The 15,434-nt window shown below is 33.8% G+C and overlaps 2 protein-coding genes across 2 annotated transcripts; one reads left to right on the top strand and one right to left on the bottom strand.

Annotated features, from left to right (window-relative positions):
* Positions 1-1,273: 1,273 nt before the first annotated feature.
* On the top strand, positions 1,274-3,950 carry LOC132635205 (large ribosomal subunit protein eL43). The gene is made up of 5 exons (XM_060351495.1): positions 1,274-1,389; positions 2,229-2,268; positions 3,300-3,388; positions 3,523-3,605; positions 3,683-3,950. The coding sequence occupies exons 1-5, from the start codon at positions 1,387-1,389 to the stop codon at positions 3,744-3,746; spliced, it is 279 nt and encodes a 92-aa protein (XP_060207478.1). The 5' UTR covers positions 1,274-1,386; the 3' UTR covers positions 3,747-3,950.
* An 848-nt stretch (positions 3,951-4,798) lies between these two features.
* LOC132635204 (uncharacterized) lies at positions 4,799-9,404 on the bottom strand. The gene is made up of 3 exons (XM_060351494.1): positions 8,092-9,404; positions 6,043-6,301; positions 4,799-5,412 (listed from the first exon to the last, which is right to left on the bottom strand). The coding sequence occupies exons 1-3, from the start codon at positions 9,186-9,188 to the stop codon at positions 5,233-5,235; spliced, it is 1,536 nt and encodes a 511-aa protein (XP_060207477.1). The 5' UTR covers positions 9,189-9,404; the 3' UTR covers positions 4,799-5,232.
* Positions 9,405-15,434: the final 6,030 nt, after the last annotated feature.

Genomic DNA, 15,434 nt, shown 5'->3' with positions numbered 1-15,434 from the left:
CACCTTAGACAACCTCAAAGGAGGAGGGGTATATTTGAACCAATAGTATAACGGCAGGGGTATATTTGAACTAAAGGTATAACAAGAGATATATTTAAACCTTTTTCTCATAGTACAGGGGTATATTTGACCCTTTTCCATATTATGGTACATATGCCGAGCGAAATCTAAACATATTCCGCGCGAAAAGTGCTGAAGGACAGAAGTCAAAAACCACTCTGAAATGGGGACAGTTGTGGGAATGAACCTGCATTTTTTTGCACAGATTTCCCTTCAAAGGCGCTGGCCTTTAATTTTCCCCCTCAAGTTGCTGGTCTTTAATGTTTACCTTTCGATTAAAAAAGTGGTCGAAAAATACCCCTAGGTTCTGGGTTCAAACACCCATTCAGTCCCAAAAAAAAAAATCGCAAGGCCAGGCTTCGTGGAAAGTCTGCCTTAAGGCAATTTTTTTTCTTTTGCCTTAGGATTTTTTTTTTTTTTTTTACTCCGCTAGAATTCTACACCGAATAGGCATAATTTGGCAACGAAACTATGCCTTGCGATTTTTTTTTCGACTGAACTGGGGTTCGAACCCAGAAACTCGAGATATTTTAGGCAAAGAACAAAAATTAACGATCAGCAATTTGAGGGCCAAAAATTAAAGACCACCCTCGAACTAGGACAATAGTGCAAATTGCTCATGAACCAGTAAAAAGTGGGGAAATTTGCACGATTACCCTTATTCGGGGGTGGTCTTTAATTTTTTCCCTTGGTTCCGGGTTCGAATCCCCGCTCAATAAAAAATTTTAAAAAAAATATCGCAAGGTAGAGTTTGGATTCGCAAGGCAGAGTTTACTCTGCCTTATCAGGTAGAGTTTGACTACAAGCTCTATTTAAGGCAGAGTTTTGCCTTCTGGCATAAGACAAACTCTATCTTAAGGCAGAGTTTTGTCTCCACGCATAAGGCAAAAGCTAGAGTTTTGCAGTAAGGCAATTTTATTTTTATTTTTTTACTCAATTGAAATTTGGGAAAATTCTGCCTTAAAACCTAACTTTTTCTCAAATAGACCTAATTTTGCTACTAAACTCCTCCTTGTGATTTTTTTTTTTTTTAACTGAGCTGGTTCAATCCCCAAACCTCATATAGGTAAAAATTAAAAAGCAGCATTTTGAGGGCCAAAAATTAAAGAGCAGTGCAAATCCGCACAAAAAAGTGTAAAAAGTGATGATAGGCCCAACCTGGAATAAAGGTTCGGGTCAACCCGAACATGACAAACAATGGGCCGAATCTTGTCCAAGGCAACTAATTATAGAGTCTACAGAATAGAGTAGCAAAAAAACCCTAGAGTTTTCTTGCTTTATCACCTTTCACAAGTAGCCGCTCCAAATCCTCCATCAACACTCAAAATGGTAACCCCCCCCCCCCCCCCACTTTTTTTTTTCCATGTGCATTATGCATAACTTGTTAAATCTAAGTGTTAGTTTAATTACAGATACTTATCTCTTCAAGTGTCAAAAAAGCTGTCTTTTTTTTTGGTTAAATGAAGCTGTTTCCTTTATGTTTTTCTTTTTTCTTTTTGCTTTTGATTGATGATGAAAAGGGTTGATGGTATTATGTGATTCTTTTTTGGGTTATAGTTTGTTATAGCCATTCATTAGGTTTATTGAATGTTATTGGAGAATGCCAAAGATTGCATTTTTTTTAAGTTGAATGGGTATTATAAATGCTCTATTAAAAATAATATTTTGTTGACCTGGAAAAGCAAATGCTAATTATATGTCTAAATTGAATGCTCAGGAGAATGTATTGAGATAGTGGTACTTGCAAACACTAATTTGCACAACAGACATGTTTTATTTTGGTGTAACATTTTTATCTCACATAGTATTAGGGTAGACGTATGATGATGAGCTTAAATGAAGAAGCGAGTGATTCATATAGCCGACCCCCACTTAATTGGGACTTATTCATAGTTGCTGTTGGTATAGGATTTTTTTTTTTGGGGGGGGTGGGTGGGTGGTGTTTTGGAGATAATATGTGCCTTAGAGGTAGTAAGTCTTCTTGTTGGCGAGGTTACAATTCTCATATTTGTATGGAGGTTTATGAAAAGGTAGAGTTGTTTAGTGTACTTTAGGATAGGGAAATCTGTTCTAGTGAGATGAGTTGGTGTAGATGCTACGATGTGCATCTGAACTTGAGTAAAAGTTGCGGCGAGTTTTAATGTGAAATATTTATATTTTTGCTGCAGACTAAGAGGACCAAGAAGGCTGGAATCGTTGGCAAGTATGGTAAGTATTATAGCTCATTTTTAACACCTCATATTTTGTTGTAATGAGGATATGCTTTGGTACTTTTTTTTTTTTGGCACAAGGTGCTTTCTGGTAATTTAACTACTAAATTTGATACAGTGGTTTAATTTCTCAATCACTCTTTGCTTGGATAGGAACTGAGGACTTTGTTTCATTCTATAGCTCCTTAAATTTGTTTATTGCTACATCGGCAAGTCAGCCTGGATTCCATCAAATCAAAGATAATTATGATATCTTATAAGGTGTTTTTGCCTGCACACTGTAGGTCCCTGTTAATAAGCTATTTTCTTTGCTTTAATTTTTAGCTGTATGGATCACAGGAAAATTAAAATGGAATGATATTTTAAAAATCTATTCAAGCTTAATAAAAAAAATGATAATAATAGGAGATAATGCAGTGGATAGACATGAGAACTCTGCAGTTTATAGGCTTGTAATAGTATATATGGGCGTCAAATATTAGCTTAGAATTTGATCACAAAATCCATGCATCCCTTTGAAGTCTTGCTGAGATGTTTCTTGTCAAAATGGATTAGTATTTTTATTCAATAGATGTTTAAGTCCCTAAGTTGGAGCTGCTTGTTTGTTACTAGAAATCAAGCATATTCTACTTTATGCTGGATTAAACGTGTTTAAAGTGAATGGGTACGTTGGATTGTGGGTCAGGCTGAATGTTCATTGAGATTTTGATGGTTTTGCCACCTGATACCTTTATAATTTTTGAAACTTACATCTTGTCGATAACACTGTACTAACTCATGGGCTTGAGTCAGCTCTTTTTGTTAAGGTCATTTCAGGTAGCTGTATTCTCTCCCTAGGTCATCACTCTAATGGGGTTTTTGGTTAATATATACCATAATTTTCATCCAAGGCAACTATATCTTTGATTTTTGCATTTACTTATTTAATTGGCCCTTTTCATCTGTTACAGGTGCATAAAACTATTAAAGGTTTTTTTTTTTTTTTGGTCTGACAAATCTATTATCCTGACTATTTCCTCCTACCCTTAGGTACCCGTTATGGTGCCAGTCTGCGTAAGCAGATTAAGAAGATGGAGGTTAGCCAGCATAGCAAGTACTTCTGTGAGTTTTGTGGAAAGGTATGGATCTGGTACATTTAATAAGCCAGAAGCTCTGTGATATGATAGTTTTCTTGGCTGCAAGTTTGGATTTCTGCTCACTGTAAAGAGGTCTCAAGTTTAAGATTCTCACCATATATGTACTTGTTGAGCAGTATGCAGTAAAGAGGAAAGCAGTGGGAATTTGGGGTTGCAAAGATTGTGGCAAAGTCAAAGCTGGCGGTGCTTACACATTGAAGTAATTACTCTCTTTTCAACTTCTGTTATTTTCCCTTTTTTTGTGTTAGTAACTAATCCCTACTTTCTATTCAATAGCACTGCAAGTGCTGTTACAGTTAGGAGTACAATCCGAAGACTGAGGGAGCAAACCGAGAGTTAGAGCAACCGCATCCTTCTGCGGCAGCTTATGATGTGTCCGCTTATTCTCTGAGATTCAACATGTTTTTCAATTTTGAGTACTTATGTGTCTACTTATGTTCTGAGATCAGACATGACGTCTTGAACCAGCTCAATTAACCATTAGTATACTTGGGAATACTGTTTTATTCAGACAATTATTCACTGATGCATTTTGTTGCCTTTACTTTATGCTTTCGAATTAGTTTCAACTACGTATTTTACATATGAAGCTTACAGAAAGGCTTAGATGCGATTCGAAATTTGACGTAATCGGTAGCACTATAGTTTACTTTGCAAATCACTTTATTTGTTTGTGTGAGGGCTGTTTTGGTTTAACAAGTTAAAGATTTTGGTTTCACAAATTATATTTGTCAAACGTAGACAAATCCTCACGCACAACTTGTGAATGTTTCTGAGAGGACGGTTTAGGAGTCAAAATGGAAGTAGTCAAGACGAGGGTTTTCCATCCAGTTGTTGTGCTTCTCTTACATCAAATAAACTGCGTGGCAAGAATAATTATTTTCAAGGAATTTTAGATTTTTTTTTCATCATAGTATTCCTCCCTTTCAATTTATGTTATGATGTTTAACTGGGTACTATATTTTTTTCCTTCTTATACACCTAATATTGATTACTCATTTTCCAAGCGAAGCTATACACCAATTAATATAGTTATTATGGTAAAATTATGTATTTCATTTATTATTTCTTAGGTGGAATGCAAATTATAAACAAATAAAAGTTAACAAAGAGAGTATATTTTTAAATCTTGTAATCTAATATAAATTAATTATATTTGAGATATTTTGGTTAAGTCGCTGAAGCTTATTTTCCCCTTACCCTGTCAATTTTTTTAAAACACACAGACTTTTTCTCATTTGCCTTAGTTTATCCAGTACGTGTACCATGAAAGATCATAACAAAAACCAAAGTAAAAGATGGGAATATTCCCAGCTACTGAACACTACTTTGGCTAGTTGATTATCTGAATGTAGCTCCTATTGAAGGAGTAGGTCGACTTAAAATGACGGATACGCTTCTGAAGTGACATTTATAAAGTCATCTGTTGATACAGCATATCTTTAGTTACTATTACTTCATACAACATAACAAAGGTGATCCCTCTTTGGGATACAAGCTTAGTAAACATGCAGTAACTTGGCCATTCTCTTATGGCAAAACACAAAACATAGCAAAAACTATCTACACTTACTGGAGAGAGCAACAAAAAAAAGAAAAGATAAAAACACCTACTTACATCTGCATGTTGTATTTGCACTCCTATACGAGGGTGCATCATATATGCATATTAGTAAGGCCTAATGAAAAGGGACGCGATAAACTTGCTCCTCAATCAGCTCGTTGCCTGTTGTGGTTCCAAGTAGGTCCCAGTAGTCTCGGTCTCTGTATCTAAAAACAAGACCGATGAGGGAGTGCAAAAGCATAGCCTCTGATAACCGAGGGGTTTACACAACTGATAATGGTGAATGGCAACTGTCTTCGTTCTGATGGATTTGGTTTTGGACGGCTTTCACAGCTGCGACTCTTGCTGCAGTGGCGGACCTGTTGGCAGCAGCAACAGCTCGTTTTGCTCTATCGTCCACCTTCGTCACATTAATGGCTTTCTCAGCAGTTTGTCTTGCTTCCTAAGAAAAAGGAAGAAAATTTATGAGCACATTGAGGTTGAGAAAATTCACACTAGGTACATAGCTAAATTTTCCTTTTTTAACTGCTGAAAATGCATTAGTGAGCTTCAAAGAGGATCAGAATTTTCCACCAGGTGTTCCTCTCCAGAAACACGGGTAAAAAAGAAAGGGCTTTTATCATTTCTGGCCCATCAGCCTAAATTAATTACAGGCGCTAGCCAAAATATACATAACATGTACACTGATTATATGTATATTTATATTTAACATACACAACCTATACATTTGGCGGCTATTTTGTAAATCAGATCACCAGAAAGCATTGCACTATAATTATCTCAAAAAGAAAATACAGGAACTGTTGAAACGAGAGAGCAATGGGAGGAGCCAGATTTTCGAACTATATTTGCAGCCTGGTTTCTTGAAAACCGGGAAATGAGAAAAGACCACCTTGTAAGAGCTGTCAACTATCTTTAAAGACAGTTTGCCACAGCTCTTTCAACAGAAGTTAAAACTAGATTTCCAATTGTGAACAACCAAATGACGAAATCAGTACTTCTTTAAGCCGCTTACGCATTTTCTTCAATGTCCCTACAACATTCTACTATGACGAGGAAACAAGACTATTACCTGGACTGCATGAAGCACTTTAGAATGGTCAACTGCGGAAGGAGATCCCGGAAGGGTGCCAAGACTAGTTGAAACATTAAGTATCCCATTCTGCCAGTGACCGGACTGAGTTTCCCCATTTCTGAAAGTGTAAATGCCAAATCCTTGCCTCTTTCCCTCATGCCAGGCTCCTTCATAGCAATGTCCATTTCCAAAGCGGTATACTCCAAAACCATGCATCTTATCCGCAAAATACTCTCCAGCATATGTATCCCCATTTCTGCATAGTCATGCAAATCAACAGACTGATGAGTCAATACACATGCACCGATATTCTTCCAAGAAAAGAGAACTAAAGGAAAAGAAATAGAAGAGTAAGACAGATCACTAGAAAGTTGATAGCTTATCATTTTTGGTATCATTCTCTGCATTTATCAAGATAATTATCACTCACAGTAAGAATTCGTACTCAAGAGGAAATTACAGATACTGATTCAGTGGCATTCAGTAGGTCAGCATAAGAAAACGAGCTTTCTCCTTCCAGTATAAAAATATAAAAGTTTTAAACCCTCAATCAGCAATCTTTCATATAGCTGATAAAAAAGCTTTATATTCAAGAGTAATAATAGCTGTCTTACTCCATGTTTGAAATAAAGGATATGAAGGCAGAGTGTATATAGCATGTCAGAAGTTTACCGATGTGGAATCAGATTTTGGGCATTGTTCTGAATGTGGGGTCTAGAATCCAGAAGGAACACACATACAACAATATAATATCCTTTTATGTCTGTCCTAATTCAAGTATCCAAGTCAGCCTTAAAGATGAACATGGGACAACAACTTGGCTTCCCCTCATAATATAATGCCACAGGCTGCCATTCGGTCATCTTTGTTTATGCTCGTTATATATAGAGAAGAGCCCAACCTATCTAAGCAAGCATCTATCCAATTGCGTGATAGTGTGTGTTAATTCATTTGAATAATACATGAGAAAAGAAGGTATGAAATGACAACAGAAGAAACATGGAATTCCATGCTCCTCATGTGCACTCCGCGAAAGGGTCCTGAAAGTAGACTCCTTCCCCAACCCCCCCCCCCCCCCCCCCCAAAAAAAAGGGAGCAACTCAGCTCAATAGAAAACAGAAAAAAAAAAAATCAAAAGCAAGAGCGGGTGGGATTGGTCCGGTCCCTTTCAGCTTAAACAATGCAAGATCATATCTATATAGTCTTCAAAGAGAAGTATTAAAATTTAGCTAATCCCATGGAGAACTTACTCTTATCTCGGAGTTGAAATGAAGGAAGAATGCACTGACAAACCATTTCAAAACCCAGAAAGATAATCCTAGAGAATATCTTAAACTTGAACGTTGCCTGTTCTCAGACGTATAATAATTAATGCTTCATGGTCCATAATGTATGTGCAAACTTGAACGTTCATTATACCTAGGATCGTTGGTATATACCCTATAGCACCGATAAGCAAGTAGGCCGACACTAAGACAAAGACATAATTGATACAAATTTATGGTTTCCTGTTTTGCATGTAGAAAATATGGAACTATCCCAACAAAACTTGTACCAATTGAGCCAACCATGTAGCTCTTGGAACGTACATGAATTCTAGATGCAACAACGAAAAAAACAAAAAGACATCTAATCTAACATGATAAAGGACAAGGCAAATGAAGTCCAGGCACATATAACGAAGATTTTGAGAAAAAACAAGTGAAAATGGTAAGCCTCAGCCATTGAAAATTCACACAAACACAGAAGCTCAACTTAAAACTCAAATATACATCAAGGGGTTGCTTGGTTGCTGGTTAGAAAGGGAATTATGCATGTCTTAAAACTAGCTTAGTTAATACCATGTTTGGTAGCTTTTTAGTTGTTTTGTATAAAATTCAGCACACCAAGTATAATGTTCAGTTATCATTTTACAATTCCACATAACTAAAACATGTATAAGTTATGAGTCAATTATGTATTATAACCTGCATAGCTCTAACTAGCAGTCCAAGTTAATAACTAGCAGTCCAAAAAGAAACAGTTACAAATGCCCAAGTGGTTTACCTGAAATGATAATGGCCTAATCCATGTTTAACACCCCACTTAAACTCCCCTGTATAACTGCTTCCATCTTCACAAGTATGAACCCCATATCCATGACACTGTCCATTACACCATTCTCCACCATATAAATCCCCTGTATAAGACCTATACATCCCAACTCCATGTCTTAATCCTTGCCTATATTGCCCCCGATATCGGCTCCCTTTGGACCACGTTTCCACCCCATATCCATCATATTTCCCATCTATCCAATCACCTTCATACCTCCCATTCAATCTATAGTAATAAACCCCACTTCCTGAACATTTCCCTTTATGAAATTCACCCTCATAAACATCACCATTACTGTAAACTTGCACCCAACAACCCGAAATCGGCTTTCTTTCTGGTTTAGGCTTTGACCCTATTGACCAAACAACTGAAGGTCTAGATTTTGAAGCAGTTGGTGATGAATGAAGATTAATAGACAAAGTTCTAGCAAGAAATATACGGATAGAAGGAACACAAGGAAGAGCAACACAAAGTGAAATAACAAGAAAAGAAACTAGAGCAATAATAAACAGAAAGTAAAGTAAAGAACCCAAGTAATTAGTTGAAGTTAACAAGTAAAGAGAAGGTAAAGAAAGTAATATAAAAAGCTTTAAATGGACTCTAATCCAAGAAGCATGACAAGAGTGATGAAGTAGCCTAAGAGTGATTCTTTTTGTAGCTAACAAAACAGGTATAGAACAAGGACATAAAAAAGACTGATTTGATGAAGTGTTTGACTTCAAGATTGGAACTTTAAAATGGGAATTTTGTTGTTGGTTATTATTAGAGTGATAAAGATTGGAACTTTGAGACATTATTGGTCTTTTATGAGGTGTTGACAAAAGGGTTTTTCCAGGTGATTGATTTTGGCAAATTGGTTCATCTCTAAAGTGAATCTGATTGGTTGAAGAATCTGGTGATGGGATCTTGATTTCAAGATTATATTTTGGAAAATTTTCTTTTGGGGTTGTTTGGTTTTGGATTTGGTATTGTTTTTGATTGAATTTGGAAGAAAGGTCACTGTGTTCTTGATGACCAATCTGAACTTCAAGATTCTTCTGATGCATTTAACATAAGAGAGAAAAAAATGGAACTTTTTTTTTTTTTACCACTCAAAAGTTCAATTTTTTCTTTTTTTCAAGATTTGTGATCTGTTCGGAGATTGTATAGTTGTGTTTTTGCAGTTTTTTTGTTTTGATGATGGCGGTCTATAAAGATGACTGTATTGGTGTCTGGTTTTTTGGCAGAAGACAGGACCCAAAGTGGGGTTAAAGCAGAAGCAAATTTAAAAGGTTGGATAATGGGATTTTTTTATTATTTTATTATTATTGGTTTATTTTTATACAATCATAAGTGTTTACATTTACTACTTGGCCATTGGGCTTGGCTTTGGTCATTGCCAATTTGCCATATCCAAACTCAAATATTTCTTCTTGGACCAAAATGTTTGGGTAAATGTTAGCATAGGCACCTAAGTTATTCAAGATATCCAAATTAGGCAATAATGTTATACTACCTGATGTCAACAAATTCTTAAGCTAATGGTTAATAAAGTGAGTGTAAACTTAGAGATTTGGGTTCAAGTCGCAGTAGACATAAAAGACATTAGGTGATTTGTTCAATGTGCATAAGTTTTAGTGCACAAAGTTATTCGATGGATGTGTTGGTATGAAGTAGCATATACATGATGAAATAATTGAGGTGCGCGCAAGTTGACTCGAATATCACTGTTTGAAAAAATAATAATTAGACTCCTAAGTTGATGTTTGCTACTGCCTTGTGCTCCTTAATTATTATTCCCTCCGGATCAAAAAAAGAGTTCACTTAGCCTTTTTTTTTTAGATAAAAAAAAGAGTTCACTTAACAAATCAAGCAAGAATTAACTTTGTTTTTTCATATTTGCCCCTATTAAGTGTTATATGATCAAATCCCAATGCCTATTTAATTAGGGGTAGTTTAGTCAAATTACTTATTTTTGTCTAGAAGTTAGTATTTTCTTCAAGAGCGCAAATGGCTAAGTGAACTCTTTTTTTTTTTAATCCGGAGGGAGTATACTCTACAACTATGTCATTATTATCTTATCTCGGCCATTGTATTGTCTCTTAAAAGAACACTTGTATTAGATTACGAAAACATTTCGCTATCTTATAGGCAAGGTATTAATAGAAAGATATTAAGTGTATCATGTCTCGAAAGATGTTAGTGATTAATTGGTATTCTTGATAATAATAATATTATTATGTAGCTTTGAGTTCCAATGTTACTGTATGAGAACCAGTTACTTTTCACCTATTGTTTTTTTGTTTTTGATTCGGTGCCGATCGAGCATCTGTTTTGAGACTCGATTAATTTAAATTTGTGTTGGAAAATCTCACTTTAAAGGTATAGCGCTTTCCAAATTAGACAAACTCCTTTCCCAAAGCACGAGCTCAAAACATTTGATTGAGGAATACTTACACACTACAAGCTTTGACGGTATTCTAATTTCCATTTATTCTTATACAAGAATACAGCAAGAATAAAATGGATCATTCAATTACTTGATGAATGCAGTTATAGGGAGAAGGAGGAAATATAATTGATGTTAACTACACCAAACTAATACAACCAAAATCCTTATTTCAAAACATCATATTCTTATTCGGAATTTTTGTTTGAAAAGCCACATATAATTTCAAGATAGAGACACATTTATATTTGAGACGATATGCAAAAGACGTATAAGAATACGAAAATGCTAATCATGTAACAGATTCCTTTCATCAATTGCACTAAGTCAACAACTATTATTTAAGGTCACAAATATTTTCAAATCCTTGATTTCTCCTGGTTGAGGCTTATACGTAATACATGATAAAAAAATATACAAGTATTATATTAATTTACCTAATAAAACAATCTTTTCTCGAAAGAAAATGATAAGATCATTTGGTTGACGCCTATACGTTATTGTTTATACTTTTAATGCACTTCTGAGTACATCATCCATGGAGAAAGCAAAAGCATTTAACGTGATATACTAAATATAACAAGAGTAATTAATCCAATTGCAACTGGCACCAAAATGTTTCTTTTTCTCAACAACATCTTTTTCATAAATTGATGAAGTAAAAATATGTTGGCTAATAATTAAAAGCTACTACCATCAGCAACAACAGAAGCAGGTCAACACATACATACTCATATGGGCCCGGCCATACAATACAATAAAAAAATTATAAACGCTGTTAGGTACTTAATCAATTACCATGTTGATATACAACATTTCAAACTTAATCAATTTGGGTTTGACAAATTCACCTACCAAGATATTAAATTAAAAATACGAAATCCGAAAGGACTTGTAAATTTAATGACACTAAAATTAACTTCATTCCTATTCTTTCTGATTTTTTTTTTTGGTCAAGATTACGACATCGACAACTTCGAAATCCGAAAGGACTTGTAAATTTAATAACACTGAAATTAACTTCATTCCTATTCTTTCTGATTTTTTTTTTGTCAAGATTACGACATCGACAACTTCAAGTTAATAACAGAGAATGATTCGGTCTTCGAGCGAACCCAATAATACGTACGGAGTTTAGAATGCCTTATCAATATAATTAACTTCAAAACAAATAAAAAGACGTATGTTGCACTTAGGTAAATATTGTTACACGAGTATTATCCATTAGTTATCTTACATTCTTACTTGTCGGTACAAATTATTGTAGTAAGAAATCTTTGAGAGTGATAACCATGTATTTCTTATTTATGTCGGGAAATGAATTTGAGATCGCATACTTCTTAACCTACTTCGTAGTCCACTAGGTCATAACTTGGCTACATTAAAAAAAAAAAATTATTGTTAGCCAAAAACCATGCTTCGAGATAATCACAATACTCATTGATTGGGAAGTGATACACCACTAGAAACATAGGCTTTCCATCGCGAATCAGTGAAAAATTTGTGTTATAAAATATGATTTTTCCATCTCATTTCCACCAAACCAGTTTACTAGAAAAACGCATGGTGAGAGATAAAATTCCATTAAAAAGGTGGGAAATCTCTTAATTTTTTTTGTATAAAAACATTACTATTTTTCTTGTTTCACTAATTCAATCTAAATACTGTGAGAATAGCAACCTAACATTTTCCAAAAATTAGTGATTTTTTCGGAGTGATACTAGTGTAAATGGAATCAATCGAAGACAATGATTGAACTTCCTTTATTAAGAATAATTCCACTACAACTCTAAATTTTACTTTTTTATAATATAAATAAATACTTAAAAACAAGAAAAAGTTTGTGGGCAATTTTGAAATCGGAAAAGGGCCAAAATTACCCCTGAACTTTGAAAAATAGTTCATTCATACCCTTCGTTATACTTTAGGGCCAATTATACCCTTACAGTTATACTATGGGGTCAATTATACTCTTATGTCTAACTGCTGCCACGTGGCATCATCTCAGCCCTTCAAAATTATTTTACCCTCAAATAATTTTTTACTCACTAAAATAACTCAAAACGACCCGAATTTTTTTTTTCAGCAAAAATAATACGAAATTATTTTTATATTTTTTTCTGAAAAAATTATCCGTATTATTTTTGCTGAAAAAAAAATTTCGGGTCGTTTTGAGTTATTTTAGTGGGTAAAAAATTATTTGAGGGTAAAATAATTTTGAAGGGCTGAGATGATGCCACGTGGCAGCAGTTAGACATAAGGGTATAATTGACCCCATAGTATAACTGTAAGGGTATAATTGACCCCATAGTATAACTGTAAGGGTATAATTGACCCTAAAATATAACGAAGGGTATGAATAAACTATTTTTCAAAGTTCAGAGATAATTTTGGCCCTTTTCCGTTTTGAAATTGGGGGCACATATGAAGGGTGAAACATGTGAGTGTTTGTGGTCCCCAATATTATATTATATAGTAGTAGGCAAGTAGGCCCTTATCCAATGCTTGCTTCGCCTATTCTCTGCATCGCTTGCGGCAAACGACAAGTTGGAATGAAGATAGAAGGCCCATTTAATTACTCTAAGGCCCAGCCCAAATTAACGGTTCTAACTAATCCAAAAATGTGCCGCCAAAACCTAATCTGGGCCCACTCCCACTTTAGCATGGCCAACACTTTTCGTAATTAAAGAGCTGCTACCTCTTTCAGTTTTTCCTTTTTTTATTCTCGAAAAATTCTCTTTTTTCATTTACCTTCAAAATTTATAGGTATGTCTCTTGCCACGTTCTTTTTAATTAATATATTATTGAAGAAAAATAAATGTGGTCAAATATTTGTAAATTATTTCGGTTAACAGCAGTGGCGGGGCTAGAAATTTTATTAAGGGCGTTCGAATTTATATAATCTATATATTAAAGGTGTTCAATATATAATATATATCTGTAATACGTAATAATTGATATATCTATGTGGTATAATTTTTTAGGTAAGGATATTCGGTTGAACAGGCTTGTTGGGCTGTGGCTCCGCCGCTGGTTGAGAGCCATTCACAAACCTTCTTATCGAGATTACGATTATTGTAATGAATCAGGACAAATAGAAAGGAACAAGTTTAAATTTAAAAATATTTCATAACAGATTGCTATCATTAGAATATTATTCTATTCTGATTTCTGAACGTATCATAAACTTATTTTTATAAAACATATTTCGGACACATCTGTCTGGTTCCAATAATCTAATGTTTTGTGATAATTTTGATAGGAATGCACTACACGATGACTGGTCAATTTTTTATGAAGTACAACTTTCATGATAATAACTAAAGATATTACGACCTCAAGGCGATTTGATCAAATGTACAATCTCAGTAAAATAAGCTAAATCAAATAGAATCCTTAAAATTTTCATTTTATATTTCTATTATCAGGAAGATTAAGTTTGTCCTTTAATTTACTAGTACTCAACTAATGATGGGAATATTTGATGATTCAAGAAGTGACTTATTTATAACTCAGATATTCATTACAATGAAAATTTACTAAACAAATGTCCAACTACAATTAATTAAGTATAATCATAATGTATAATCTAGTTATAAGCTATTTTGTATAAATAAAAATACCAGTCTCCCTCTTTAAATATTAAAGACGATTCTATTTTTCAGAGCTTTAGACCGAGATCTTTTAGTAATGATCTATTAATACTTTCTAGTCAACCACAACTCTTTGATCGTCTTTCTTTAAAATTGAATCAATTCTCAACACTATAATGCAAGTTAGTAACACTTCAGATATGAGATAATGACCTTTTTTCTTGTAATTTTTCAAGATCTTATCCAGGTCACGTGGTTAGTCCATTTTCTTATCCTAAAGCAAGATGTAATAAGTTCTAAATGAATAATTAACATTAAAAGCTTTCACTAATACTAACCAGTCACGTGCTTTACGATAAATAATTGTGCAAAGTGTAGTTTCTTAATATAGAAGGATAATTAATTAGGACAACAGTTCAAATATACGATAATGCATCGGCAAGATAGAGTTGATTTATACATCTGATGACTTTCTTGTTTTTTAAGCATGTCTCCTTTATCATTATTGTGACATGTTCACAAGATAAGACATTCACAGAATCAATGCATTTAAAAAAGTTCTCTTTTTTTTTTTTTTTTTTTTTTTGAGTATCCCTTAACAAAAATAACAAGCAGAAAAATATTTAGGAGGAATTCAACTTTGCTTATTTATGTAGATGGAACCAGAGTCACACGGAGTGAAAGGCGGTTAGTTGAATGAATCATAATATGTGTATAAATTAAAAATTACTTTTAATACATATTTATTAAATCTTGAACATTCCTAGTGTAGCTTCTGACTTCGCATTGGATGATATATATCTTGATCGCATAGAGTTTGTATGTTTTATAATTGCTAAAAAGTAAAATAAAGAAATAATGAATGTTTATATATACTAGTCTTTATGTTCGTGCTTTACACGAAGATATCTTGCGTCAGATACTATGAAATGCATTATAGTAAATGTGTTTTGCACGTTATTTCCTATCAACCTCAATCATCACAAAATATATTAGGTAATATTGTCTATAATTACATTTCAACCTCAATCACTTAACTTCTTTGAAAATTATGTTATCGGCATATATATTTTTCTTCTTTTCTCATATGGCGAAACATGTTACGACTAAGATAATGTAATACTAAAGATTAAGTTTATTTATTGTCATTTACAAATATAAAAGTGTTGAAAATAGTTGATAAACAAAATTATATCATAATAAGATCTTTTAGTTTTAAGAATATTTGTTATTTATTTTATATAAATTGAAGTTGATCTCAAAAGTAAAAT

This window comes from Lycium barbarum, chromosome 4 (assembly GCF_019175385.1).
Source record: "Lycium barbarum isolate Lr01 chromosome 4, ASM1917538v2, whole genome shotgun sequence".
Lineage (NCBI taxonomy): Eukaryota > Viridiplantae > Streptophyta > Magnoliopsida > Solanales > Solanaceae > Lycium > Lycium barbarum.
The sequence above is the reverse complement of the archived record's forward strand: the minus strand, read 5'-3'. Positions and strand labels throughout refer to the sequence as shown.